The sequence below is a fragment of the Meleagris gallopavo genome, chromosome 4 (assembly GCF_905368555.1).
Source record: "Meleagris gallopavo chromosome 4, MGAL_WU_HG_1.1, whole genome shotgun sequence".
Taxonomy (NCBI): Eukaryota; Metazoa; Chordata; class Aves; order Galliformes; family Phasianidae; genus Meleagris; species Meleagris gallopavo.
In genome coordinates, this window is record NC_139407.1 from 49,540,342 (window position 1) to 49,564,808 (window position 24,467).

The window sequence follows — 24,467 nt, forward strand, 5'->3', positions numbered from 1 at the left end:
ATCCCTCAGAGGATTTAAGCATATTTTAAACATGTAAGTTGATTACCCATATCACTTTCCAAATCCTAAAAAACAGAAGCATTTGTTTCAAGTGGAAAGTGGAAGGGAAGACAGTGGTTGATCCAAGGGGCTATCAGCAGTGAGCACATCCCTATCAATCTAACAGGAACTCAACACAGGGATAAAAACATACCCTAATGGATCAGCAAGCAGCAGCAGGACTCTTACAGTTAGGAAAAAGAGGGCATACCTAGAGTCTACTAGATGATTCTGCTTTTATCATTCTGATTGGATGTTCTGAGGTTTATTTCCTTTCACACACAATTTGGTTGTCTACTCCCCAAACATAACCAAAATGCAAAATGTTAGAGCAGTTATATGATCAGTTGGTAACTGGATTTCACATCTGACTAGTTGTTTTAGGTATATTAGCAGAAGTTTTTCACTACATATATGCACCGCAGGCTTTACTCACTTTATTTGTGCTGCTTAAGGTATTGGGCACAGAGGCCTCCAGATCCACAGATCCACTAGAATTGTCCAGAGGACCTCTGGCTTTACTGCCCTGTAGAAACAAAGCACACCAACAATTAAGCTTATAACACAAAGGGCATACCAGGAAATGGGGCATACGAAAAAGAGATTTTCAGAGCATAGACAAAATCTGTAGCTTTCAAAGACAATAACAAATTTTCCCAAATTCCTAGCAATAGTCTTTGCCTCTGTGAAAGACAGAGGCTTCATTCAGGACAGTTACTGACATTTTCAATGACGCCTATTCAATTAGGGAATTCTCATAAGCAACTATGTGCATTATATGTGAATATAATCACATATTGCACATACATACTATAACCACTATTAAAGAACCTACTTTGCACTGTATCTGCTTTGAAAGGAGGCATAGAACAAAGAATATTTGAATGAGAAATCACTCTGTAGGCTGAAGCAGTACTTAAATCTGACATCAGATCTGTTTTCCTGTTCCTAATTACACTGTTGTGTAATTAGTAGATATTTTCAGCCATTTGCTCATGATCTGCTTCTTGGGGATGACTATTACATGGGAGTTCAAATTGTTCCCACTAAGAGATAGTGCTAACACTGTTTACGAAGAACTTTACCTATGATATTGCCTATGATATTGCCCAAATGCCTGCGTACTCTTAGTGCCTTCTGAAGTTCTTAACATTTCTTGCCTTCAAATAGTCTCTGGCTGTTGTGGTTTAACACAGTAGGCAGCTGAGCACCACACAGCCATTTGCTCACTCCCCCACAGTAGGATGGAGCAGACAACTGGGGAAAAAGTAAAACTTCGCAGGTTGAAATAAAGACAATTTAATAGCATAGAAAATGAAGGGAAAATAATTATAACATAAATAGAAGAATACACAATACAAGTGATGCACCATTCAATCAGCGTGCCACCTGCCAACCAACATCCAGTCAGGCACCAGTCAACAGCAGCCTGCTGGCCAACTCCCCCAGTTCTACTGCTCAGCACGATGCCATATGATACCGAATGTTCCTTTGGCCATTATGGGTCAGCTGTCCTGATTCTGTTCCCTCTCAGCTCTGTGTACAGCCCCAGCCTCTTACTGACAGAGCAGTGCAAGAAGCTGAAACATCCCTGACCTACTGTAAGCACAGCTCAGCAACAACTAAAACATCAGTGCATTATCACCACTGTTTTCCTCTCAAATCCAAAACACCCACTAAACCAGTCACTATGAAGAAAATTAATGCTATCCCAGTCAAAACCAAGACACTAGCATTAAAAAGTTCAGACGTCTCAGTATTTATCAGTTCTGTCATTACTAATAAACACTGTCTTGCTAGGTATGCTTACTCAGTTTCCTAGTAATTTCCTTCTACATAGTTAAAAGTGAACACTTGTAATTACTTTTATTTTTTAAATCCCAAAAAAATAATACAGCAGCAACTTTCCTACGTTCCCATGCTCAGCTTCATATTCAGTTTTTGAAATGCCTATATGCACTATTTACATCTAGGAATTAGTTCACTTCTTTCAGGACTTCCTATTTTCCTTACTAAAGCCCTGCCTTGTTTTGGCATCTTCTAATAAGTGCTCATGTATTTTTTGCACTCTATCTTTAACAGCCACTTAGCTACAACCCAAAAGGATAGCAAATATGGTGTATCCACTATTTGAGTAAATAAAACAACAAAACTATGTTCAGAGGCAATAAACACGAGGATACTTACACGTGATAAAATACTTTCAAACGATTCTGTCAGAGATCTTTTTGCCTTGTTCTTTAACATATCTAATCTGAATCTTGGAGCACTGCTGGGCACTTCACTTACAGCATTTTCAGCAGACGGTTGTGAAGTCTGTAAGTGTTTAGAAACATAAATGTGAAATGCAAACCAGTGTGGAGCAGTATATCTCAATGAAAAATATGAAGACTTCTGTAACATGCATCAATTCTCTCTGCCTAGTGTTTTGGGTTTTTCATATCTTTTCCTCTACTGATATTTACCCTGAAGCTTACCAAACTACCCTAGAAAATTTCTTCAAATTACATTTCTGGAGTGTAGTAACATTCTTCAGAAGAACTGCCATTTCAGTGAGAATTTATAGCTGTGTTAACAGATTTTCTTTAATGCCAAAACACAGTTGTGAAAGTTCTAAAGTTCAAGTGTAACAGATTGGAGATTTCTCAAATAGTTACTTTTCTTCAGCCAAGATACGCTTAACAAGAAGCATCTTCATCATATAAATATCAGACTTTCTAAGTGCCACGAAGATGTGTAATAATCTGTTTTACATATTTCAGTAGTAGGAACCCTTCAACTGTAAAGCTAACTGTCTACTCAGATTTTTGATTTTTAAAGAAACATGTAAGTCCCTTTCCAGTGCTTGTGAGGACTAGAGTAGCAAATTTAAAAAGTTACATTACAGTGAAAATACTAGCATCTAAGCCTAATGCCTGCAGCACAATTTACACTGTTATTTTTGGGGTTCATCTTGAGGCTGTCACACTGTAGCCTTCTCTACCTGGTCTTAACTTCAGAGATCTGAATGCTCAATCTATGTAACTATCGGAACACGTACAACTAACGGAACAGCTTTGAGGCACTTGTATCACAAAACAGTTCTGTCCACATACAATTGTAAAGCTTCCTATTTGCAGTGCTACAAAATTTGACTGAGCATTTTCTTCTTATTCATCTTAAGCTCAGAGGGCTAGTTAGATGCTGCCTGCTATTATGTTCATACAAAAAAATGTTTATTTTGAAGGTCATTTTTGTTCAGAAAGATCCGTGTGCTAGTATCACTTGATACACCATTTGTATTTAACTCAGGAGAGGAAAAAAACAAACCCTACCAACATACAGTGGAAAGAGAAGTATGAAAGTGAATAGCTATGCAGAAAAGAAGGAAACAGGGACGCCAGCAAGTCATGGGTTAATGACTGCTGAGACAAGTATCATTGCCAGAATGCATGTTCAAAGGTGTCTGCTGTCACACAGCTCTGGAGATAAATTAGCGGAGTAATGAGGGACTAAGGGCAAGTCAACTCCGTTCTTAGAGCCTTGACATCTTTGCAAGTGTCAGATTAACCACTTTTGGCTTCAGGAACTGAGCAAACAAACTGCAGAAGTCCTTAGGAATTTTCAAAAAACACTGAATATATATTAAGATATTATCTTGCATTTTATATCTCTACTTCCAAACTATTCATAACTGACAACTATTTAATAATACGTGTTATTTCAAGTATGGATATTTCAGATATGATGATTAAGAACACCATGCAGTGTTGCTTCCTGTCATGCCTAAGCTACAGCATTGTGTTGTTTTTTTTTGTTTTGTTTTGCTTTCCTCCTTAAAAATATATTTCCACCGAGAAGTCCAAGCCAAAAAAGCAGAAAACGAAATATGAAGTGTTCTTTCTGCTTTCTCCAAGAGGTCAGTAAGAAACTAATAAACCATAAAATAAAAAGAGATTAACAAAATAAATGAATAGTAAATGAAGACTTGCTGCTATTTCCCCAATTTCATCAGGGGTCTAATTACTCCCCACATATTAGTTTACTAATTTGTATCACAATGGCCCATAGCTGTCACAACAGTCAAAAGCGGTGGCAGTCAGCCAACATTTTGCAAAGGGTCTAATAATCAGAACTGAAAGTTTTCACAGAATGGGTGCCAATTATCTTTTGAAATACAGATCTCCTTGAGGCATTTCAAGTGAGGCACAGAACAAGGCATCCAAAATCGTTAATCATCTTTTCAAGAAAACTTAACAATGTTGTATAAATACAGCTATTTTAATGGCACTGATATGACCTGATACAGAACATAAAGTAGCTTAGCTCTTTGGAAATAGATGGCAGTGCTTTAGGAGGGAAGGTTGGACTTGACCTGTAAAGCTCCCTTCCAATCTCCTCAACTCTGTGATTTCTCCTGTTGATTCACAGAATCATAGAATGGTCTGGGTTGAAAAGGACCATAAAGATAATCTAGTTTCAACACCCTGCTGTGTGCAGGGTCATCAACCATGAGACCAGGCTGCCCAGAGCCACATCCAGCCTGACCTTGAATGCCTCCAGGGATGGGGCATCCACAACCTTCTTGGGCAACCTGTTCCAGCGTGTCACCACCCTCTGATTAAAAAACTTCCTCCTACTATCCAACCCAAACCTCCCCTCAGTTCAAAACCATTCCCCCTTGTCCTATCACTGTCCACCCTCGTAAACAGTTGCTCACCCCTCCTGTTTATATGCTTTCTTCAAGTATTGGAAGGCCCCAGTGAGGTTCCCCTGGAGCCTTCTCTTCTGTAAGCTAAACAAGCCCAGTTCCTCAACCTTTCTTCATAAAAGATCCAACAGCATTGCTTCTCAGCTATTTCTCCTTGTGTGTCAATTACCATTTGAAATGACCTCAAGAAATAACTTTCAGCTATTGAGTTAATATAACCATTTTTAGCAAGGATCAAGCCTAATGTGTTGTTGGGGGCATAGGCTCACACAGTCAAGGAGGTGGCAAAAGCCACAGCTCAGCTGAGAGCAATTACAAATTGCTTATATATTCTCTGACAGAACTGTCATTGTAGTGAGAAGAAAGAAACAATCAAATTATTGGCCTACCTAGCTTGCATCTCTTTATCCAAGGTCTGGAACCAAACTCTCCTGGACAACTCAAAACATGCAACCTATGCCTAATTTTGGCATGTGACACTAGCCGTATGGAAAACCAGCATTCAACACTGCCAACAGTTTGAAGTACCAAAATACCAGTGATGGAAGTTTGCTTTAGGAAAGATATAAGTATGGAATGAATGATTTTTCTTAGCTTTTTCTTACATGAGCTAAAACTAAATGGTTACTTACTTGTTTTGTTTCCCCAACGTGAACATGGTCCTTCTGTTTTTCTTCATACATGTTTCTCAAAATAGAGATAATCAGCTCATTCTCTTTTTGATCATTTCTTGGTCTCAATTTCTTTAATTAAAAACACCACAAGCACAGTCATACACATTCACAAAACGATCAGCAAACATCTCATTTTTTTCATTTTCTCACTGTCAATATGTAACTGCAAGTTTAAATTAGTGCTACCATCTCAGTCCACCAGAGGACAGCAGTGTCCCAAGAAAAGCAGCAACACAGCCAGAGAAACACTTCAACTACACTACCAAAATGACAGATTTTGTGTGAAAACTGAAGGCCAATTATAAAACTATGAAACTGCTACACGGAAATAGCAGCTTCAGAGTACATTTTTGTCCATTAAAACAAACAAAAAAAAGCAGTCCTGAGTTTGTAGCATACGTGAAGTATGTCTTGCTGTTATGCATGATACTTCCAGTAATCTTTCTCACTAGAAATTTCATTTTTGGAAAGTGACAGGTGTCTTAAAAATTAGTGTGCAGGGCTGTACAAGGTAAATATATCTATCTCTGCTGCACTCTATTTAGATATAAAATAATGCATAAAAAAACATTAAAAATGATTACAGGATTTAATCATATAAAACATGGTTTTCCAAAGTTAGGTTTAAAGCCTACTGGGGTAATGTAAAAGATGCAGTATAGAGGAGCTAATGCCAGGAGAGCATCTTAGATTAATAAATAATAACCTGAGAAAGACAATTATTTAAAAATGCATATCCTGGTTACAACATATGAAGCTCTATGAACACAGTAAATAAAATTTCAGTCGCTCCAACTCAAAGTACAACGGAAAAACATACGCAGGGAGATATTCTTTACCATTGGTTTAACCAAGTTCATTGCTTGCAATGCTTCTTACAAGCAGCATTAACAAGGTCCTTAAAACACGTACAGACTACCAAGAAGGCAACAGTGCCCGCTAGCTGCTATATACAAACAAATTGAGTCACTCCATAGAGCAACTTCCAAATTTGGTACTGGATGATAAATTGCCAAATGGAAACAGACAAAGACAGGGACTGGAATGACTCAAAACAGGAAAGGAACAGTATTAAAAAAAAAAGTTCAAAAAGTTTCCTAATCTAATGTGACAAGCCCAGTGACATCACCTTTAACGTTCATCATCCATCTTAAATTCAGCTGTGCTTTCCTCCGTGCTAACTTCAATCTTATTTAAAAGATAAAAAGTTTAACTTTTTTTTAAGTTAGTTCAACGAGTATTAAGAGCTTGATTAACTTTTATGCAGGACATTTTCTGATCTGGAAATGTTACAGTAATTTGTTTTGATCATTCTCAAAGTTGAGGATTCTCAAAGCACAGGTTCCTGCCTCGACCCACAAAAAAAGCACATGCAGTTCTCCCTGTGAGAAGATAACACATTAGAAGAATAAAAATAAGAAAAATAAGCAAATTCCAAGATAAAAAAACACATCAAAAATAACGATGCAGAAAATAAAGCACAAGGTGATTAATAGTCCATGGTATAAATCCACTGAATAGTTCACAAAAAAAATTAGAATCATTTTGGTTCTTTACACTAAAGCTTACCTTCACCTCTTCAAAAACAGAAGCCTGCTCCTGGCTATTTAGTGTTGTTAGATGCTTTTGTAGTTCTAGTTTAGTCTTAGAAGGGTGTAGCCCTAATAAGAGGGACAAAAATTGTCAGAAATAAACAATTGCAGAAATATGTATAAAATGAAAGCTAAAGCTCATCAGTACAAATTTTTGGAGCTGACCCTTTGCAACCATTTCATAACTGGACATGAGAAAGAACGGTAGGTTAATTTAAAGCTACTACTGAAGTCGTCTTTAAAATGAGGGACATGAACTCTTTACAACAAGGAGATTTACTGAGCACAGACCAGGAATATACTCTTAGCTGGTCTAGAAGATTCCATCACCACAGAAAACAAAATTAACCCACAACCTAAAGCACTTTCGTAGACTATTTTGCTGGTGTTTTTATTCAGTAACTGCCTGGGCTTCAGTCGCTGTATATTTTCTATCAGCTTTCTCCAACTTGTAAGCCTTAAGACACTTTTGAAAAAGAGCAATCTTATTGCATATTAGCAAAGAAGTTATTTGTTTCTTGCTGAGAATATTTACTAACAGCCTAAAGCTAATAATTACTTTCCCATTCAGATTATTTTTTTCCTGCTCTCACTCTAGATTACATTTCTTCCTTTTATTTTCTGTGGAAGAACAGCAAACCATCAACAGTATTTTGTACTTCAGTTTCTGATCATAGCATTTCTCCTTCAGAAGCAGATGATATGATTAAAGACATAAAATTCCTTTGCATTGAAGAATTTTCCCAAAAACTGATTGCTAGCTGAAGGCCAAAGAAGAATTGAAAGTGGTTTTGGAGGTTCTCCAATTTCATCAAAATTAATACTGGATAGTTTTTAGTCCAACAAGCAAGTTCTGTGATCTGGTAAGCTACTGTTGCCATCAAATCACTCCAGAAATCATTTAAATGAATGAAGCCTAATGGTGAAATTTGCTGAAATGCAAATAATTGTTTTGTTCTTTTGCCTTAAGCTTGTTTTCTAGGCTATAATTGCTCCATTTCTACGAAGGAGCACAGATTGACACAAACAAGTATATTGAAAACTCAATGATTCATATTTAGTGGCTCTGTAATGCCATTACCTAATCAGATTCAACAGTACAGCAGGTTATTGCTGTACGTATTCTTGAGAACTTTCTTATCTGCGATTTGCTGTATTCATACGGCTAACTGTGCTAGGCTACTTGCAATTCAGACACTTTTAAGCTGTTAATTTGTTTTCAAAAATCAACAGAAATACAAGATGGGAGCTTAGATTGTTTGAAAATTCTTATTAGGTTACAGATAATTTTATACAACAGTACTTTATCTAAGAGAGACTGGCGCTCCATTTTTTTCTCCCACATCTTAAGTTCTATTTAAGCATTCATTTCCCTACAGTTTCACACATAAGATAGTCCACCAATAAAACTGTTAGAAAAAAAAAAAATTGACCATAAAATTCTTTAAACCCCACCTTCTATCTTTTCACAGAGTTTATGCAAGCTTTGCAGAGGACACGTTTCGCAGAGCTGTGGCTGTGCCTTGGAAGTTTGTTGCACAGCAGCTACAGTGAAAGCCTGTTTCAATGTCATCATGATTTCATCAACCTAAGAAGAACAGAGTGCAAAAGAACAATTTCACTTCTCCATAGAGCTTCTCTTTTCCCTAACACAAACACAACTGTCATTCAGAATGACACCGCTGTTTGGGAAGGTGTGTATGTTAAGCAAAGAGGAGTTGTTTGTGTGCAGAAACAGCACAAGAACTCATAAGCACAAAAAAAACTTATTATGAAGTCATTTCTTCCAGGCTAACCATTTTTATTTTTGTGGTATAGTAATAGACACTGCTTCTATCTGGGAATATTTTCTTGTATATGATTAAGAGGAAAAAAAAACACAAAAACTTGAGCCTACTGCAGTTGTGAGTGACCCACATCCGAGGGCAGAAAACATTCAGCAAAATACAGAACAGAAGATAACAATAGGTCTCTCTTTTCTTTTGCTTACCAGTGCTTCATCTGTACACTGAAACACGTAGCAAACGAAGTGGAAGCCTCCATTTTCTGAAGACTCTCTGCAGATGAATCCAAAGTGATCCACATGTCTAATTCCCTACCACAAAAACAACAGGAATAAAGTAGTTCCATTTATGTTAAATGTTTTGTACCTGTTTTTTTTTCCTATTAAAAAAAGCACGTAAGGTCAACAGGATAGCAGAGACATCGTATATCTATGTTATGGCTACATTAAAGTCACAAGGCATTAAAAAAGTCTCCTGTTACAGAACTTTCATGATTGTTTTAAATTTCATTTGTAAGATGCTTTGTTTTATTGTAAATGGGACTGATAATAGATCCACTGGAAAACACAAGGATAAAGGAATACTACTCAATACGTATTTTACATAACGTTGGAGACAGCAGTGGAGGAAGGCTTGCTCTGTTCTTTTTCCCTTTTTCTTAAGTAGACATAATTGTTTTAGATTTGTAAGAGCAAATAAAGCAACACTGAAAAAAAAATCAATACACATATGTATATTAAATCTAAAAGCTTGGCTATTTAAAAATGAAAATGGTTTAATATATTAAAGATGCATCATGGAAGCATTATTGCTCCTAAAAGGCATGCAACATCAGGTATAATCTACTTGAACAGTAGATAAGCATTACCTCCTGGTAAAATGCTAAGGAAGATATTCAATTGCTGGAATTTTTTCTTTCAGGAAATGACTTTCAGATGAGTAGGATCAGGTCATACCTGTGCATGTCTCCTCAGTGCACAATTTGTGGTTAAACCTTATGATGAAGGTTCAACCACATGAACTATGCAGAGTGGTAGAACTTACACAGACTCAGTTGCACTCAGTAGACTTTTGTTACCTTCTAGCTAGCATGGTACAACCATATTAAAGTGAAGCAAGCTGTTAGATCAGAAAGTCACAATAACAACTCATAATGATCAGAAATTTCACAAAACAAGAAATTCCAATGAAGGTTAAGTAATCTGAAGATGGCTAGCACGGCATTTTTTTCCCCCCTTCTTTTCCCTGTAACTCAGCAGGAATTTCTGAATATTCTCTTTGTCATTTTACCACAAAGAAAATATTTCTTAAAAAACACTACTGAAACAGAATACTTCTATAAAACAGAAGGTGCAGGTAGCCCAAAAAGAATGCATAGTAGCATCAAACACCCTGCAGCAACTCAAATGTTTTATCATCCAAAATACTAACAATAAACCCTCAAAGCATGACAGCTGAATAAAGGAAAATAACACATATAAATACCCAGTTTCCCAGAGTGTGATATTTACACACAGACAACAAAGACTTTATCACACAAACATCAGATACTTGTATACCACGAGAACAAGCACTTTAGGGGGGTAGTTATATAATGCGTGAAAGAGCTGATACAAACTTCTGTGACTTTCTTTAACACCCCTGCCCATGGTTCTTCTCCTGAAAGCCCAATCACTGCAGTGGAGGAAGACCACCTGGGATCATAGCCCGGCACACAGAATTGCAAGGTACCAACAGCAAGCAATTGCTCTCAGCTGTTTCAGATCAGCAATCTCTGACATTGCCCCAGGGTCACATACTTCTTCCTTCTATTTCCAGTATCTTAGTGGTGAGGTGGGCATTCTGGAAATTAAGCACTGGTTCTGATTCCCCCTATAATTTATCTCCAGTGCCTCCAAGAAAAGTTTAATTAAGATGGTCGTATTACCAAGATAAATATGTAAGATAGTTCTGGTTAGTCTTCTGAAATTTGCACTTTCGGGGTAAAAGCCCTTGGGTCTGCAGCTCAGGATCAACACTCATTGAGCTGACACAAAATCTGCCCAACCACACATCTCAGAAAGGAGGACAGATTCAATCAGACTTGCCTCCTACTGCCCTGAAAGGCATGATAGTCTGTTGGCCTGCAGAGCATGACATGAAGTCTGTCTCACTAGCTGCTGCCTAGGGCAAGGGCCAATGGGAACAGGGGGATGATTTTTTTCTATGAATGAGGGATTCTCTTCAAAGCTCTCAATCTGATATCATGCAAACTAGTGAATTTACTCTGAAATTTTTAGAATAGGTACATGTATATTTAATGATGAAAGCTTTCCTCATCAGTTTATTTAAAAAAAAAAAACAAAAACAAAACCAACCATATCACAAAACAAATAAGCTACAATTATAGCAAATAATAGTCCTAATATTTAAAAATGGGTACTTAAACCTATTGCAAACCTTCTAAAACTTCTAGCAAGATTCCACTATCACTTAGACTGTAAGACACTGAGTAAAATGTCGCTGCGCAAGTAAGCAAGTGCAAAATAGTGTGAGAAAGCCAGTGAACGGGGAGGCTCTGAAATATGCCTTCTCCCATTGCAGCACACACATTACCTCTGCACTGCAGACTGCTGTGTTTTACTCACATGTAATTTATGCTCTTGAAAATTAAATTTAGAGGTATTGTTTCAGAAAACTCTTACAAATTGTTTGTCCCCTCTCATAATCACTCCTTAAAAAATACAGTGATTCAACTCAGAAAAAATCACAGATTTGCACAATTCTCAATAACGCCTGCGGAAATTGCAGCCAGAAATTACCAGGTTGTTTCTTCGAACTTGTATTATTCATCCACCAGACAGGGAAGTGAGCCTTTATGTCAGAAATTACAATGCAAAAAACAAGGAAAGAATGACAGTCTGACAAAATTACTGATTAACTAGCAACTTGTAAACAGCAATTACTGAAATCATGTGGGTGAGAATCCATTTGAAAAGCTGGGAGGGAAATACATAAGGATTCATAACTGGAGAATATATGTACTCACTATTTATTTATTTATTATTTGTTTACTTTTAAAGAAAGAATACACACCCAATCTTACCTGAGAACAAAATGATATTTCTTTAAAGCTTTTCTCAATTGCTACTTTTTTTGTGTCAGGACTGATAAGGTAAACTTCAGACTGGCCAATCTAAAAAAAAAAAAAAAAAAAAAAAAAAAAAAAAAAAAAAGGCAAAAATAACAAGATGATAACATGTAACATTAGAATTACTTTTTTTCCCTCATTACAAAAACATTTCCTGAACAAAATGTCTAACTTTATTCTAGCTGTACTCTCAAACCAATTAGTAAATTATTACTCAATAAGGAGAGAATAAACAGCACTGGTTTGGCATTCAGAGCACTGCACACTGAAATCCGATTTAATTTCACATTTGAAACATGAGATTGAGAACAGTGATTAATTAGATGACTGTAATGTTGTATCACAAGTAACTCATTTCACACTGAGAAAACGTATTAACACTCTTATCTTAGTTTCTACAGCCTTGGCACACGCCATATTACAAAAGCTACTGAATAAAATGCCCCAAAATTTAAATCCATTTGTGTCCTCTAGCTGTATTCCACTCTATTTATTTACTTACTGGAGGGAAGAAGTAGTTGGATTTTATTTAATTTATTTTATTTAAGATACTCATAACATCTAATTTAAAGGCTCTAACTATAAAAATGAAGTTACTGGAGTGTATTTTTTAACCTAATTTAATCAGTAGGCCATTTGCACAGCAGTGACTCAAGAGCTGATGCAAACTATTGATGGGTGAAGGCTTTTTATAAGGTTTATATTTTATTGTTTCATATTTCTCAACTCTTGGCAATACCTTTGTAATATTTTAATGGATTATGTTCAGACTCCTAACAGTTCTCAGCACATCAGAAAGTCTGCTAAGAGTAAGCCTTGTATTAGATTTTTAAAAAGAATCCTGATCCATTCACAACTTGACTTAGACAAATTTGCTGAAGCTTCAACAACTACCAAATCCCCAAAAAATCGGTGTCATCAATACACCTGCAACTTTATGAAGATGTGGGAGGGAGAATCCTGTGTGTAAAAGGGCAGAGTGAGATGTGCCACCTCTTTGTGTCTAAAAGCAGCCCTGCATATCCACCTTCCACCTCTTCCTTCACTCAACCCAACAGAACCATTTTCCCCACTGGTTTTCTTCTACTGTCCCCAGGGATGACCTCATAGGTGTTCTAAGAGTTATTTCTTCTTACACCTATTTAGGAGCCTACCCCTCTTCCCCTTCCTCAGAGGCTCACTCTTAGCACAGCCCCTAAAATGCCTTTCATATTTGGTCACAGGACAGTGGAAATAATCAGAAGTGAGCTGAATACTATAAAAACAAAACAAACAAAAAAGCCAAAGAGAATGGCTAGGGAAGCAGTTCTTCAGAACAAAATTAAAAATCCAGACTGTATGAACCAGGTCAGGAGAGTTAGCAGATAGCTGATCCGAACATTTTTCACACCTCATAGACCAGAGTCTCTTACAGGGTTGGAAAAAAAAAAAACAAACTTCTTTAAATGAGAAGATACAAACAATTGTTTTCCTCTGGCCATGAAGTTATTCGTGATCATTTCTTATGTAGCCACACACAAAGTGACAAGCAAAGATGAAAACCTGTACACACCATATGCATACTCAGAAACTGATGAACGTGGGGGCTACCCATGAACTCAGCTATGCCACAAGCTTGTGGGTACCAGAGTCACAAAGCAGGGTAACTCTACTTCCTCATATTCAGCTAACATCAGACTAGCCGAATGACAAAATAAACAACTGTGCATACTAAAACAATATATTTCCAGGCAAAAAGCAAACCGAGACAGAAAATCAGAGCAGCAGAGCTGCAGAATTTGGAAATGAGGCTACCAGCAGGTGACTGATGTTATATCCAAGCTGGAGCTGCATGCCTCTCCGAGAACTGCTGTACCTGTTTAATATAAAGGAAAAATGTACTCACTGGAGTGAGAGGACCTGGACTCAAATATGCCCATCTCTAATCTTCCTGATTCTAAAATAGATATATGAATTAATAATGGAATTATTATCTTATTATAAGGGGCATTTATATCTTCTGTGTGAAGTATCTGCTCAGGAGAAGGTAAAGATGGAATTGTTTTTACTAGAGCGCAAAATGTCACTCCATCTTCTTCCATTCCTGTCTCTGCTACCAGCCTGACTCAAGTGAACAGAAGTTTTTAACCAGATATAGCTAACTACACCTCTTACCGTTACTTTTTACAGACATACAACCTTGGCAATCAGCAGCAGTTCTCTTTCCTCCTAAAAAATGCTGTTACTGCTCCTAAAAACTCCTACCCCTAAAAGCAGCTGACAGATCTGAGATGAGCTCATAACAGCTGACAGCTACTGCAGTCAGCTCCAGATTTGTATTGTAAGATATTATGAAATATAAAACATGATAAGTAAATTATCAATCAGAAGGATTATAAGAAGGAGCATATAGCACAAACCCTTACTTCTTTCTAAGGTCTTGAAAAGGTACTTTGCTGCTTACTTATCATGGTAAGAGCATTCCCAGCCACACAAAAGCAAGACAGCAGTGTATGTAGTGTGGAGTAGGGGAAGGAGTCACTGTACAACTGCATTATTACACAGACATTAGGAAGCTGGAAATCCTTCATAAATTATGCTGCTTACCATAGAACATAAATTCTACTAGCCCACATAATGGTTCGTTTCTTCTGCCCTAGTTACATGTGCTTCATTCACCTGTAAATTTATTTCTACCATTAATAGCCAGAATAACTACACATACTGTGTTGCAACTGTATAACTAGGGGCTAACTTCCTGCTGCATTCTAAAAAGTTTTCTTTAGAAGCCCAGCGCTTCAGATAGTGCTGTTTTAAAGTATGTAGCACAGAGCCATTTTAACTACATAAAATAATTTATACTGACAAAGTCAGAAGTAGGCGAGTTTAGTTTTTGCTCTGGTAATTGCAATTAAATTATTAAAGAAGTAACTGCCATCTGCAAGAAAAAGAGCTCTGCTGTTTGCCATTCCAAACTCCAAGATGTGAGACCACCACCATTAGCTGCAAATCTTGCTTTACCGTAAACAACATTGTCCGGTTTTCTGCAATGTCTGTTGGCTGCACAACACTGTGTCCATAGATAAGTTGACTTTTTAGGTTTAGTGAAATAGCATCTTCTTCAAAAGACCTGACAAAGCTGTTACTCCTATGGCTTCCCTCTTGAAAATCCTTCTTAAAAGCCAAGGAACGAAGTCCAGGTTGGGAAAAGGATTTCCTAATTGGCCTTTTCTCCTCTTCTTCACCCATCAAGGGCTGGAAGACAGACCGAAATTTGTCGCTGAAAGAGAAGCCTCCGGAGTTATTGGCAGTTTCATGTTGTTGGGATGAGGAGTCGGAATCTGACTTTTTTGTACAACTCGCATGATTAAATTTCTCAATGCATTCATCTATGAGTGCTGGGGGTGCATTTTTATGTGCTACAGTCACACGTCCACAGAACAGCACCTCAAACTTTTTGGCAAAAGGGTCTTCAATATCTGAAAGATTATTCTGAAACTCTTCTTGACGAGCAATTTTTCCAGCCTGTCGAATAGAGCTTATAATCTCAGGCACCTGTAAGAAGAAAAAAAATCCACAAGATTAGCATCTTGTGCTTCATGACAAGCAAGTTGCAACACTAAAAGGGGCTCCCTGCAGCAATTGCTCTTAAACGACTGATCTGTTTTTACTTTCTGAAAGACCAGTCGAAGTGATCCTGTATTTCTCCAACAGATCCATGTTACAATAAGATAAAACACTGACTAGATACGTTGCCCATTTGTTTCTCTATCAAGAGTTCAGCATCATCTACGTGTTATCAGAAGAGCACTGCTGGTTCTGGTGACATTGCAGTGCTCTGATTCAACTGAGACAGAGGTTCCTCTGCAGCACATGCTGCTGCCACAGGGCCATGATCTTTGGTTAAAGGAGAGAATTCTGCCAGCTTCTTAATTCTCTCAATTCCTTGGAGAACAGGTCATACCAAGTGTGGCTGTTTCCTGACAGAACAAATGCTCCCCATAAAGAATCAACAGCTTACTTCACAAGTGTTCAGTTCCAGACAGCACAGAAGAAAGCCAGGGAGCAGTAGATTAAAATCCAGGGAAGTCATCTTCCCTAAGAGAGAAGGCATCCCTGACCTACAAAATGCACTGGAGACGCAGCCTCCATCTTCTTCAGAGATTTCTATAGCTTACTTATCGTAACAACAATATATGTAAACCAATAGAGGAAACAGCAAATAACTTGGAGAGAAAAAAAAAAAAAGGTTACACAATAAAAACTGAGTGTACTCCAGGTGCTCATAAGGACTTCAGTACAATCATTTGAACAAACAACAAATCACACACATGCACATAGCTTGCAGACTTCCAACAAGAGATGACGAAATACTCAGCATGACTCAAGAAGTACTGCCTCACCTTTGAGCCATCAGCTGATCTCCCAGCCAGGGCAAAGGGGAAGGTAAACACAGGGTCATGGCTGCAGGAGGATGCTCAGGAAGCTTTGTGCTTCATTTTTTAATCATGTAAAAGAAGAACTTGATGATATAACAAGCCTTTATTATCTCAAATAGCACGCATTTGCTCCGTAGTCAGCTCAAAGTCCATTTCAGTGTTATAAAAATCTCACAATTTTTTAGCCACTCAACATATTAGGATGAAGCAGCAAGTAACCACATCAGTTCATGTGACACTTGTGTATGTTAGATGTTCATCTCTTTTCATTAATGAGGAAAAGATGCTATGGTGAATAAGAAAAGAATGAAACTTTTTTTTCCTGGAACTGCTCTTGTTTTTATCAAAGCCTGTGCTCTTTTCACCCTCCTGTACCATTCCAGGCCTTTTATGCACTTATCTGGAAATGAAGAATGAACATGTTTTGTGCTTCTCTGACCCTGGCTCCCTCAGCAAACAGACCTGGATGTATATGGAGAGTAAGTAAATGTATTTAAAAAAATGGAAAAAGAACAAATTTATGACTTGTAAATTAAATGTATCTATTTTTAATTCTTAAAATAAACTACAAGGCTCTATCCTGGCAAATGTTTATCTATCATGATGAATTGTTTCCAGATTAAGAAGCAGATCACTGGGCAGTTCCAGGGGAGGTGAAGTTTGGGAGCAGCCTTCACTGACCATGAAATCGTGAACTTAAGCCCTGTAAGAAGAGGGAACTGGGCAGATATGATCACGTGATCTTGGAGGCCTTTTCCAACTTTGGTGATTCCATGATCCTAAGCAACAGGACACAAGGAAATGGTCTCAAATTGCACCAGGAAGATCTAGATTGGACATTAGGAAGAATTTCTTAACAGAGAGAGTGGTCAAGCCTAGGAAGAACGGGCTGCCCAGGGTAGTGGTGGTGTTCCCAAGTCCTGAAGGCATTCAAGAAATGTGCAAATGAATGACATCGTGTAGTGGTGGGACAGGTCAGGTTGGACTTGGTGATCTAGAAGGTCTTTTCCAACCTAGATGAGTCTATGATTCTACAACCCTGAACTTCAGGAAAGCAGACCTGGGCCAGCTCATGGCTCTGACTGGAAGAATTCCTTGGGAAACTGCAGTGGAAGGAAGTGGAATCTAGAATTGCTGGTTGATTTTCAAGAACCAGCCCCTCCAAGAAAAGTCCACCTCTTCTCATGGTACTCAGTGAAAAGAGGCAATGGACACAAGCTGAAATACAGGAAATTCCACATGAATGCAAGAAAAAAACTTTTTGATTGGAAGGGTGGCCACACATCAGCACAGGCTGTCCAGAGAGGTCACAGTCCCCAGTCACTAAGATACTCAAAGCCTGACAGTATACTGCCCTGAGTAACCCGCTCCAACTGATCCTACTGTGACCAGGAGGCCCAACAAGATGCCCTCCAAAAAAGAGGCCTTTCCTACCTCAGTCTGGGGAGTTAGATACCAATATCTCTACAAACACATGAGTAATTGTGCCTACTGATCTGTGGTAGAAGTCTGTTGCTTGTATGTATGATTTCCTTCTGCTGCATTAATTCTGTCTTCTAGAATAATTCTTCTCTTAAGTGTTTTCTGACTTGTTTCTCAGTATAAATATGTAATTAGTGGTGAAGATTATTCTTGTAATCAGTGAAATAACTTCTGGTGACCTAAAATTATTTTCCTAAAAATTATTCCTGACTACCTGAAATTACTTCCCTGAAACCACAAAAATAAGCACAGAACAACAACATAAGCCACCCTGAATCTTTCCCAAACAGATCTTCCCATGAGCCAAATAGGACTGATGGACTGAAAGTACAGCTGAAACTGAACTGAAAGAAGAGTTTCTATAGCCTCTAAAACTAACAATGGACTGCTGATATATATATATATATATATATAATTTTTTTTTTTTTAAGTTATTTCTGCTATGATTAGAATGTTTATTTTTCAGAAGCAAAGCACAGAACTAAAACATTGAGTGCTCTTGTGATTTGATTCTTGGGTAATCAAGCAAAACACAAGCCATATCTACAACTTCCTGATGTAGATTTGTGTGTTGGTCAGCTCCTATACCATGCACAGTATACCATTTTTTTTCCCCACACAGAAGATGTGAAGCTTATCATTTTTAGATCTGAAGTACGTTAATTTATAGATTTCACTGATTAAAAAAAACGTTGAGAGACTGCAGAGTCATTTCTTTTTAGAATCATAATTTAATTTGGAAGCAATTTCTGAAGGTGCTGTTGCCCACCCCCATGGCCTCCTGTCCCAGTGAGAAACCTACTGCTTTCACAAGTCATGGCACCATCAGCTAGGATTTTCTCTGTGACAAGTCTCACCTACTAGTTTAACCAGATAATGAACTAAATGCACGCAGAACAATCACAGTCTTCAATCTCTCACCAAATTAAAAAAAGATGTATTCAAAACAATAGAATTCCCTTACAACAATTTCAACATAAATTAAAGGTAGAAAAGATAAACTTTTCAAGTTCATTTCCATTTTAGTGAAAGACCTTTTATATTCAGGTCTTATCTTAAGTGTCTTCATGGCATTTTCTTATATTGCTGAGAATCTGCTCTACAGCCCCCTTGACCTCAATGACTTTCTCCAGTCATTAACTTCAACTCTTATTTTCCAAATGTTCAGTTCTTTGCAGTACTTTAATTACTAGCTTTCTTCTTCTACTATTTGTTGTCTTTTATGCCTCCCACCAAGATTTAATACAGAAAGGGAGGCAGAAAGTTCATAGTTCCTCTATGCCCTGGATGACGACAACGCTTTCCAAGCTTCTATCACTTTATTTTTATGTACATAAACATGCTGCGGTTCCCATCAAAGCAGGACTTGTGCCAAGTACTTCAAATCTATGGGTGCATGGGATCACCTTAGCTCCACGATTTCATGTCTCAAAATGTCTGACCCAAAATTTTGCAGCTGTATGCACTCTACTTATCTTATTAACAAATAACTTGCTTCTTTCAGCAACTTTACGAGCTATGTATGTTACTCTATCTCACAGTTCTGTACCTACCACTGGCAGAAGTCAATTTTAACTGCATGGGTTCAAAGCAGAAGGGAAGCAGAATAACAATAATCAATAACGGGCAGCATCATTTCTCTTTACAGTACGGAATACACACGAGGTGTCACATGTAACCAGAGAATTTGTGGGTAGCTTTTCACAAGGAGAGCAAGCTGGAGCAAGCTCACAAGACTGCAAGGGGCAGCACCAAGAGCAAACTGCCAAGGCTAACCACACAGCAGGGATATGGGCAGGGAAGGGCTGTGACACCAGACTGTAAAGCATGACAGTAACAGCTTCTCAACTTCCATAAGGGAAATCACAGCGGCTGAATATCACCCCCGACCTATGAAAGGAAAAGTTATCATGCTTCATATCTAGCTGTAGGTGTGGTTTGCTTTGTTAGGCACTGAATGGGCATTACGCAGAGAATGAGATAAATCAGAGTGCTGGGGCTGACTGAAGTTTTGCTAGGATGTATGCAGGAAGCTGATGAACAAGAATGCACTAAAAACGTTCTGTGTGGGGTAGAAAAGAGTCATCTGCTTAAACCTAGATCCTTTTGACCTGGAGCCTAGTGGCTGAGTGACAGTAGCACACTTGGAAATTAGTGACACAGCCACCACCTGGAGTGGAGCTCCACATAGCCCATGCACACTCTTACAGTTAACAAGTTATCATATAAGTCAGAAACATGACAATACTTCCTACAGGTCCACAAATTGCCAACTATAGCAGATCGATAGACCATAGATGGCATGCTGACTCCACACCATCACATTTGCTTTATTACAGACAAATCTCATCTTCAGAAGTCTCTTCATAGCTCCTTAGACTAATGGAAATAGTTGCAGTTTTGCAAAGTAAGACCATTAGGAGAGCATTCCACTCAATTTAAATAGACACACAAAAAAATTACCTTTCCTTTCTAAAAAACAGTATCTGCAGAAAGCTTTTATAGATTATTGTAAACAAGTTCAGAAATAGAACATAACTGTACTCAATGTTCTAGCTAAACTGGACTAATCTATTTAGTGGTAGTGTTTCCTCCCTGAGAGATGCATCATTTTGCTGACGCACTTGAAAGTTGTTTGCTTTGTTTTTGTTTTTTTTTTTTTAAACAGCTCTAAAGACATACCTTCCTTAAAGTACAAAAGATCACAAAATCTGACAAATAAAATCATAGAATCACCAGGGTTGGAAAGACCTCCAAGATCAGCCAGTCCAACCATCTACCCATCACCAATATTTCCCACTAAACCGTGTCCATCAGTACAACAGCCAAACATTTCTTGAACACCTCCAGGGACAGTGACTCCACCATGTCCTAGATTGCTGATTACCTTTTACTCCTCTCCATGAAAAAGAATGATCAAAAATAAACTGCAATTAATGGAACGCCTCCATTTTAGAGCAGCATCGAATGCAGGGGCAGCCCACTGGCTCTGAAGAAGATACTCTTACAGAATCTGCTTTTGGGAAGCCTATTAGCATACTTTATTCCGTATCTGGAAAGTTTATTACATGGTAGCAATTCATTCTTCCCAAACCCCTTTCTCTGCTTACAGTACAAACCATTCCTTTTCATCTTGTACAGCTTTGTCAGCCCCTCCATTCAGTACCATAACTTTGAAGCAACAATAAAGCAAGTCAACAGGTATTTCAAGTAACAGGTTAACATATCCACAGTGCTCCCTTCTCCATCATTTGTTTCAAAGTTTTCTTATCACAAAATTTTATAAATGGAAATGACAATTAAAGGTGTACCAGAGACTACTGGTCATACCCGAAGGATTCCTGGCCCACATTTTACAGAGTGACTACCTAGCATGGGAGCAACAACAGTTGTAAAGCAATAGCTAGAAACATCTGTGCTCATTCATTACAAACACACATTAAATCTTCTTATTTTTGGTAGTGTAAGCAGCAATCTTAATGGGTTGAGAAACATGTAAGGCAGAGCTGGAGGCTCAGGATGGGTAACAGAAGGAATCCTATTCTTAGATGGTTATAAATGGAAAGAGTCAGTGATGGCATTTGAAAGTTTTCAGGACAGGTTTTTTTGTTTTTTGTTTTTTTTTTTTTACTTTTTTTAACTGAAGTGTAAGAAACAACAGAATTTAAAACAGGAAATGAGTTACTAAGGACATTTTTAGGGAGAAAGAAAACCATCAGATTAAATTCCAGTAGTACAACAGAAATCAGGTTATCTCCCTGTTTACTTGGCCCTCAAGCTTTTATCACAGTTAACAAAGTAGGTACAACAGGCAAAATAGGGCAAATTTCAAACAGTAATAAGACACAAATTGTTCTGTCTCTTCTAGCAATATCCAAACTCCAAACAAGAAGGGAAGAAAACCTGAGCTGTCATATATCCTCATTACAACTGAAGGTATTTCCAATACAGGCCCCTTAGGCAGCTGATCCAAATGAGTTTCGGAAATCCCCCTCCTCCAGAATTTTATTTGGAAGTTTCCATTGGGGAAGGAGAAGGAAATGCTGTGAACAACTTTGACTGGCACAATGTGCAAGTTAATCTGTGTTGCTCTACTTGCAACAGAATTAAACAGTATCTCTCTTACTCTGCCAACACAATAAAGTGTCCTGAGGGACGAGAAAGCCCCACATAGTCCTCCAATAGTCCCCCTCCCTAGTACTATTTGGGGTAGAATGTGATGTTTTTCATGGGAAGAAACTTATTCAAACATTAAGTTTACTTATAGAGGTCCCAAGAGAACCAGAGTGCAGAAGGCAATTAGCTTCTTTCAGTATTTTGCTGACGTGGTACAAAATGCAAGCGAACCAATATGTTCTTGGAGAAACATGAATTTGCTGCTTTGCTGTGTAATAACAGATTGCAGCTGCCTCGAGTCAACTCACACATGAGCAAGACTGGAAAGCAACAGTTAATCTTCCCATGGACATCCAGTTCACCAGAGATATTGCCTTGAAAACAATCCAATTTCCACTTCAGAAAAGCAGTTAGAATTTAAGTCACCTTCTCATGTGACAAGTTACTGGGAGCAACAAACATTATTAAAACTTGCTAGCTATATAGCTCTGTGAAGTCCACATATACAGTTTATACTAGCTGTTGTTCTTAATTTTTTTTTTCTAAAATACATTGCAAATCATCCCAAATAATGTATTTGTTTCAAATTTACTTCATTTGAACAGGAAAACTGAAATAAGGTGATTGCCAGCCTTTGTTTCCTACACCAACGGTCTTCCTAGTAACAGCTAGGTAATTTACAGAACTAACAAAGGTTGAAGTTTAATACAGCTAATGCTTATAATTTTGACCAGCCACTCGTAATGCAACAGAATGGAAAAGGAGAAAAACCAATATAAAAATATACCCGAATAACCCCCAAAACCTAACAAGACCTTTAACATACAGGGAACATACAGAAAAATGCTTAACAAGCTACAGAATTAGGCTCTGCTTTGAATTTTGAAATGACCAACTCATAGAAAGCTTACTGACTTAGCGCTATTTATTATGGGCTATACTAACTAAATCATACAATTTATCGGTTTTTTTACATATTCAATTTATCATACGATTTAATGAAAACCACTCAGCCTTTTGTGAAGAAATTTAGCTACCGTAGGACAGGTCACGGTTCCAACTGCCCGGGAAATTGTTTCTAAATCACTATCAAGAGTCCACAACACAGTGCTTTCCTAAATACTTTCTGCATTTATAGAAAGCTATTGATGCAATGTTAATGGGCAACAACATGAACAGAAAGCTATTTACTCAAGATCCCCTCCATTAAGACATCGCCAGATCACATTAGGGAAATTTGCTAGTTTTTCCTCCTAAGATCATGGAATTATTGTCTGAAAAAGCAAGTGCTCCTAATTCCTGTTTATAATAGACACATTAAGAACCTGCTTCTTCTCTCCTGTTTTTAGGATGGCCATATGTTTTAAAGTAGGTGAAAGTTCAACTTTTTTTTAAAGCTCCTTTCTCTCCCTCATTCAGATGTGACAAAAGCTTGCAAGAAAAGAGTTTGGAGAAAGCATCTTTGTAGAGCAGTTCTTCCACAAACCCTTACAGAAGGCACCTTTAAAAGTTACAGTGTAAAATCCACTATGTCAGCATAAAGTGAAGTAAAAAAAAAAAACCAACAAACCAACAAAATGAGATACTAGATATCTGAAGAAGATATTTAATGCGGTATTCAGGGGAAGTTGATCACCATGGAAAATGTGCTGTTTAATTACAGGCTGCCTACAAGGCAGCATTTCTCTGCAAATGCCATCGTGGGTTGTAGAAACGCATCAACTGTAGAGTTGGGCTGCAGATCATCAACCTAAGTCTGGAAGAACATCCCACAGAGCACTGCATCACACCCAAGCGCACCTGCCTGAGCTTTTGGTGATTGACTGGATCTCATTTCTTCATTTAAACATCGGCAACTTCATTGGCTGTTCTCTCACTCTTTTAACTGCTCCAGGCCAGCCAAGCATGGACAGTCAAAAGTGAATTTGCACGACCCACAACAGAGCACAGATGTCACTTTTAGATAAAGCTGCGCCTTCAGCCCTACATGGACGAAAGTCGTCAAAACGCTCATAAAAGATAACCCTGAGACAAATGGAGCTATGGTCTCATTCCTGAAAGCCATCTCAAGGACAAGCCAACATGCCACCCTAGAAATACCTAAGAACAAGAAGCTAGAAGAGAAATTTTAGCAATCTTTCCAGATTATGGAACTGGTTCTTCTTGCTGACAAGAAATCCCATGTTGATATCCCATACAAAATTCATTCCAGACCTACACTGACAGATCTCTAGATCTGCAGCCTGTGCCAACGACGACAGAGCCAGACTGATTTGTCTGAAAATGGAAGGTTCTCAAGATGTTTGTTAAGATATTAATGATGTTCCTCCATCACTACAGTCAGAGCAAGCTAGCTGGACTGATGGAAACAAGAAAACTGGAAATCACTCTACAGATATAGCCACCGTGCCTTTCCCAAGAAAAAGTGTCTTACACTGTTAGCTCAATGTAAGAAGTGTGATCCACAAAAAGACATGCTGATAAAAGTTTGTCTCCATGCTCATTTATGGAGCTCCTACTACTATGTATCAAATTTTATCTA

General features: G+C 37.9%; 1 protein-coding gene and 1 long non-coding RNA gene across 9 annotated transcripts in view; one reads left to right on the forward strand and one right to left on the reverse strand.

The window, feature by feature from the left end:
* Positions 1-24,467, reverse strand: part of TBC1D1 (TBC1 domain family member 1) — a 97,026-nt gene that overhangs the window by 35,298 nt on the left and 37,261 nt on the right. For all 8 annotated transcript variants that reach the window (XM_085223326.1, XM_085223330.1, XM_085223327.1 and 5 more), the window contains 8 exons: positions 14,910-15,443; positions 11,865-11,954; positions 8,986-9,090; positions 8,451-8,583; positions 6,973-7,064; positions 5,362-5,472; positions 2,227-2,355; positions 476-565 (listed from right to left, as the gene is read on the reverse strand). In XM_085223326.1, coding sequence (XP_085079452.1) covers positions 476-565; positions 2,227-2,355; positions 5,362-5,472; positions 6,973-7,064; positions 8,451-8,583; positions 8,986-9,090; positions 11,865-11,954; positions 14,910-15,443 — 1,284 coding nt within the window. The remainder of the gene's footprint in view (positions 1-475; positions 566-2,226; positions 2,356-5,361; positions 5,473-6,972; positions 7,065-8,450; positions 8,584-8,985; positions 9,091-11,864; positions 11,955-14,909; positions 15,444-24,467) is intronic.
* Positions 16,529-23,503, forward strand: LOC146544501 (uncharacterized). Its single transcript, XR_014883173.1, has 2 exons — positions 16,529-16,806; positions 23,345-23,503. It is a non-coding gene; the product is annotated as an uncharacterized LOC146544501 (long non-coding RNA).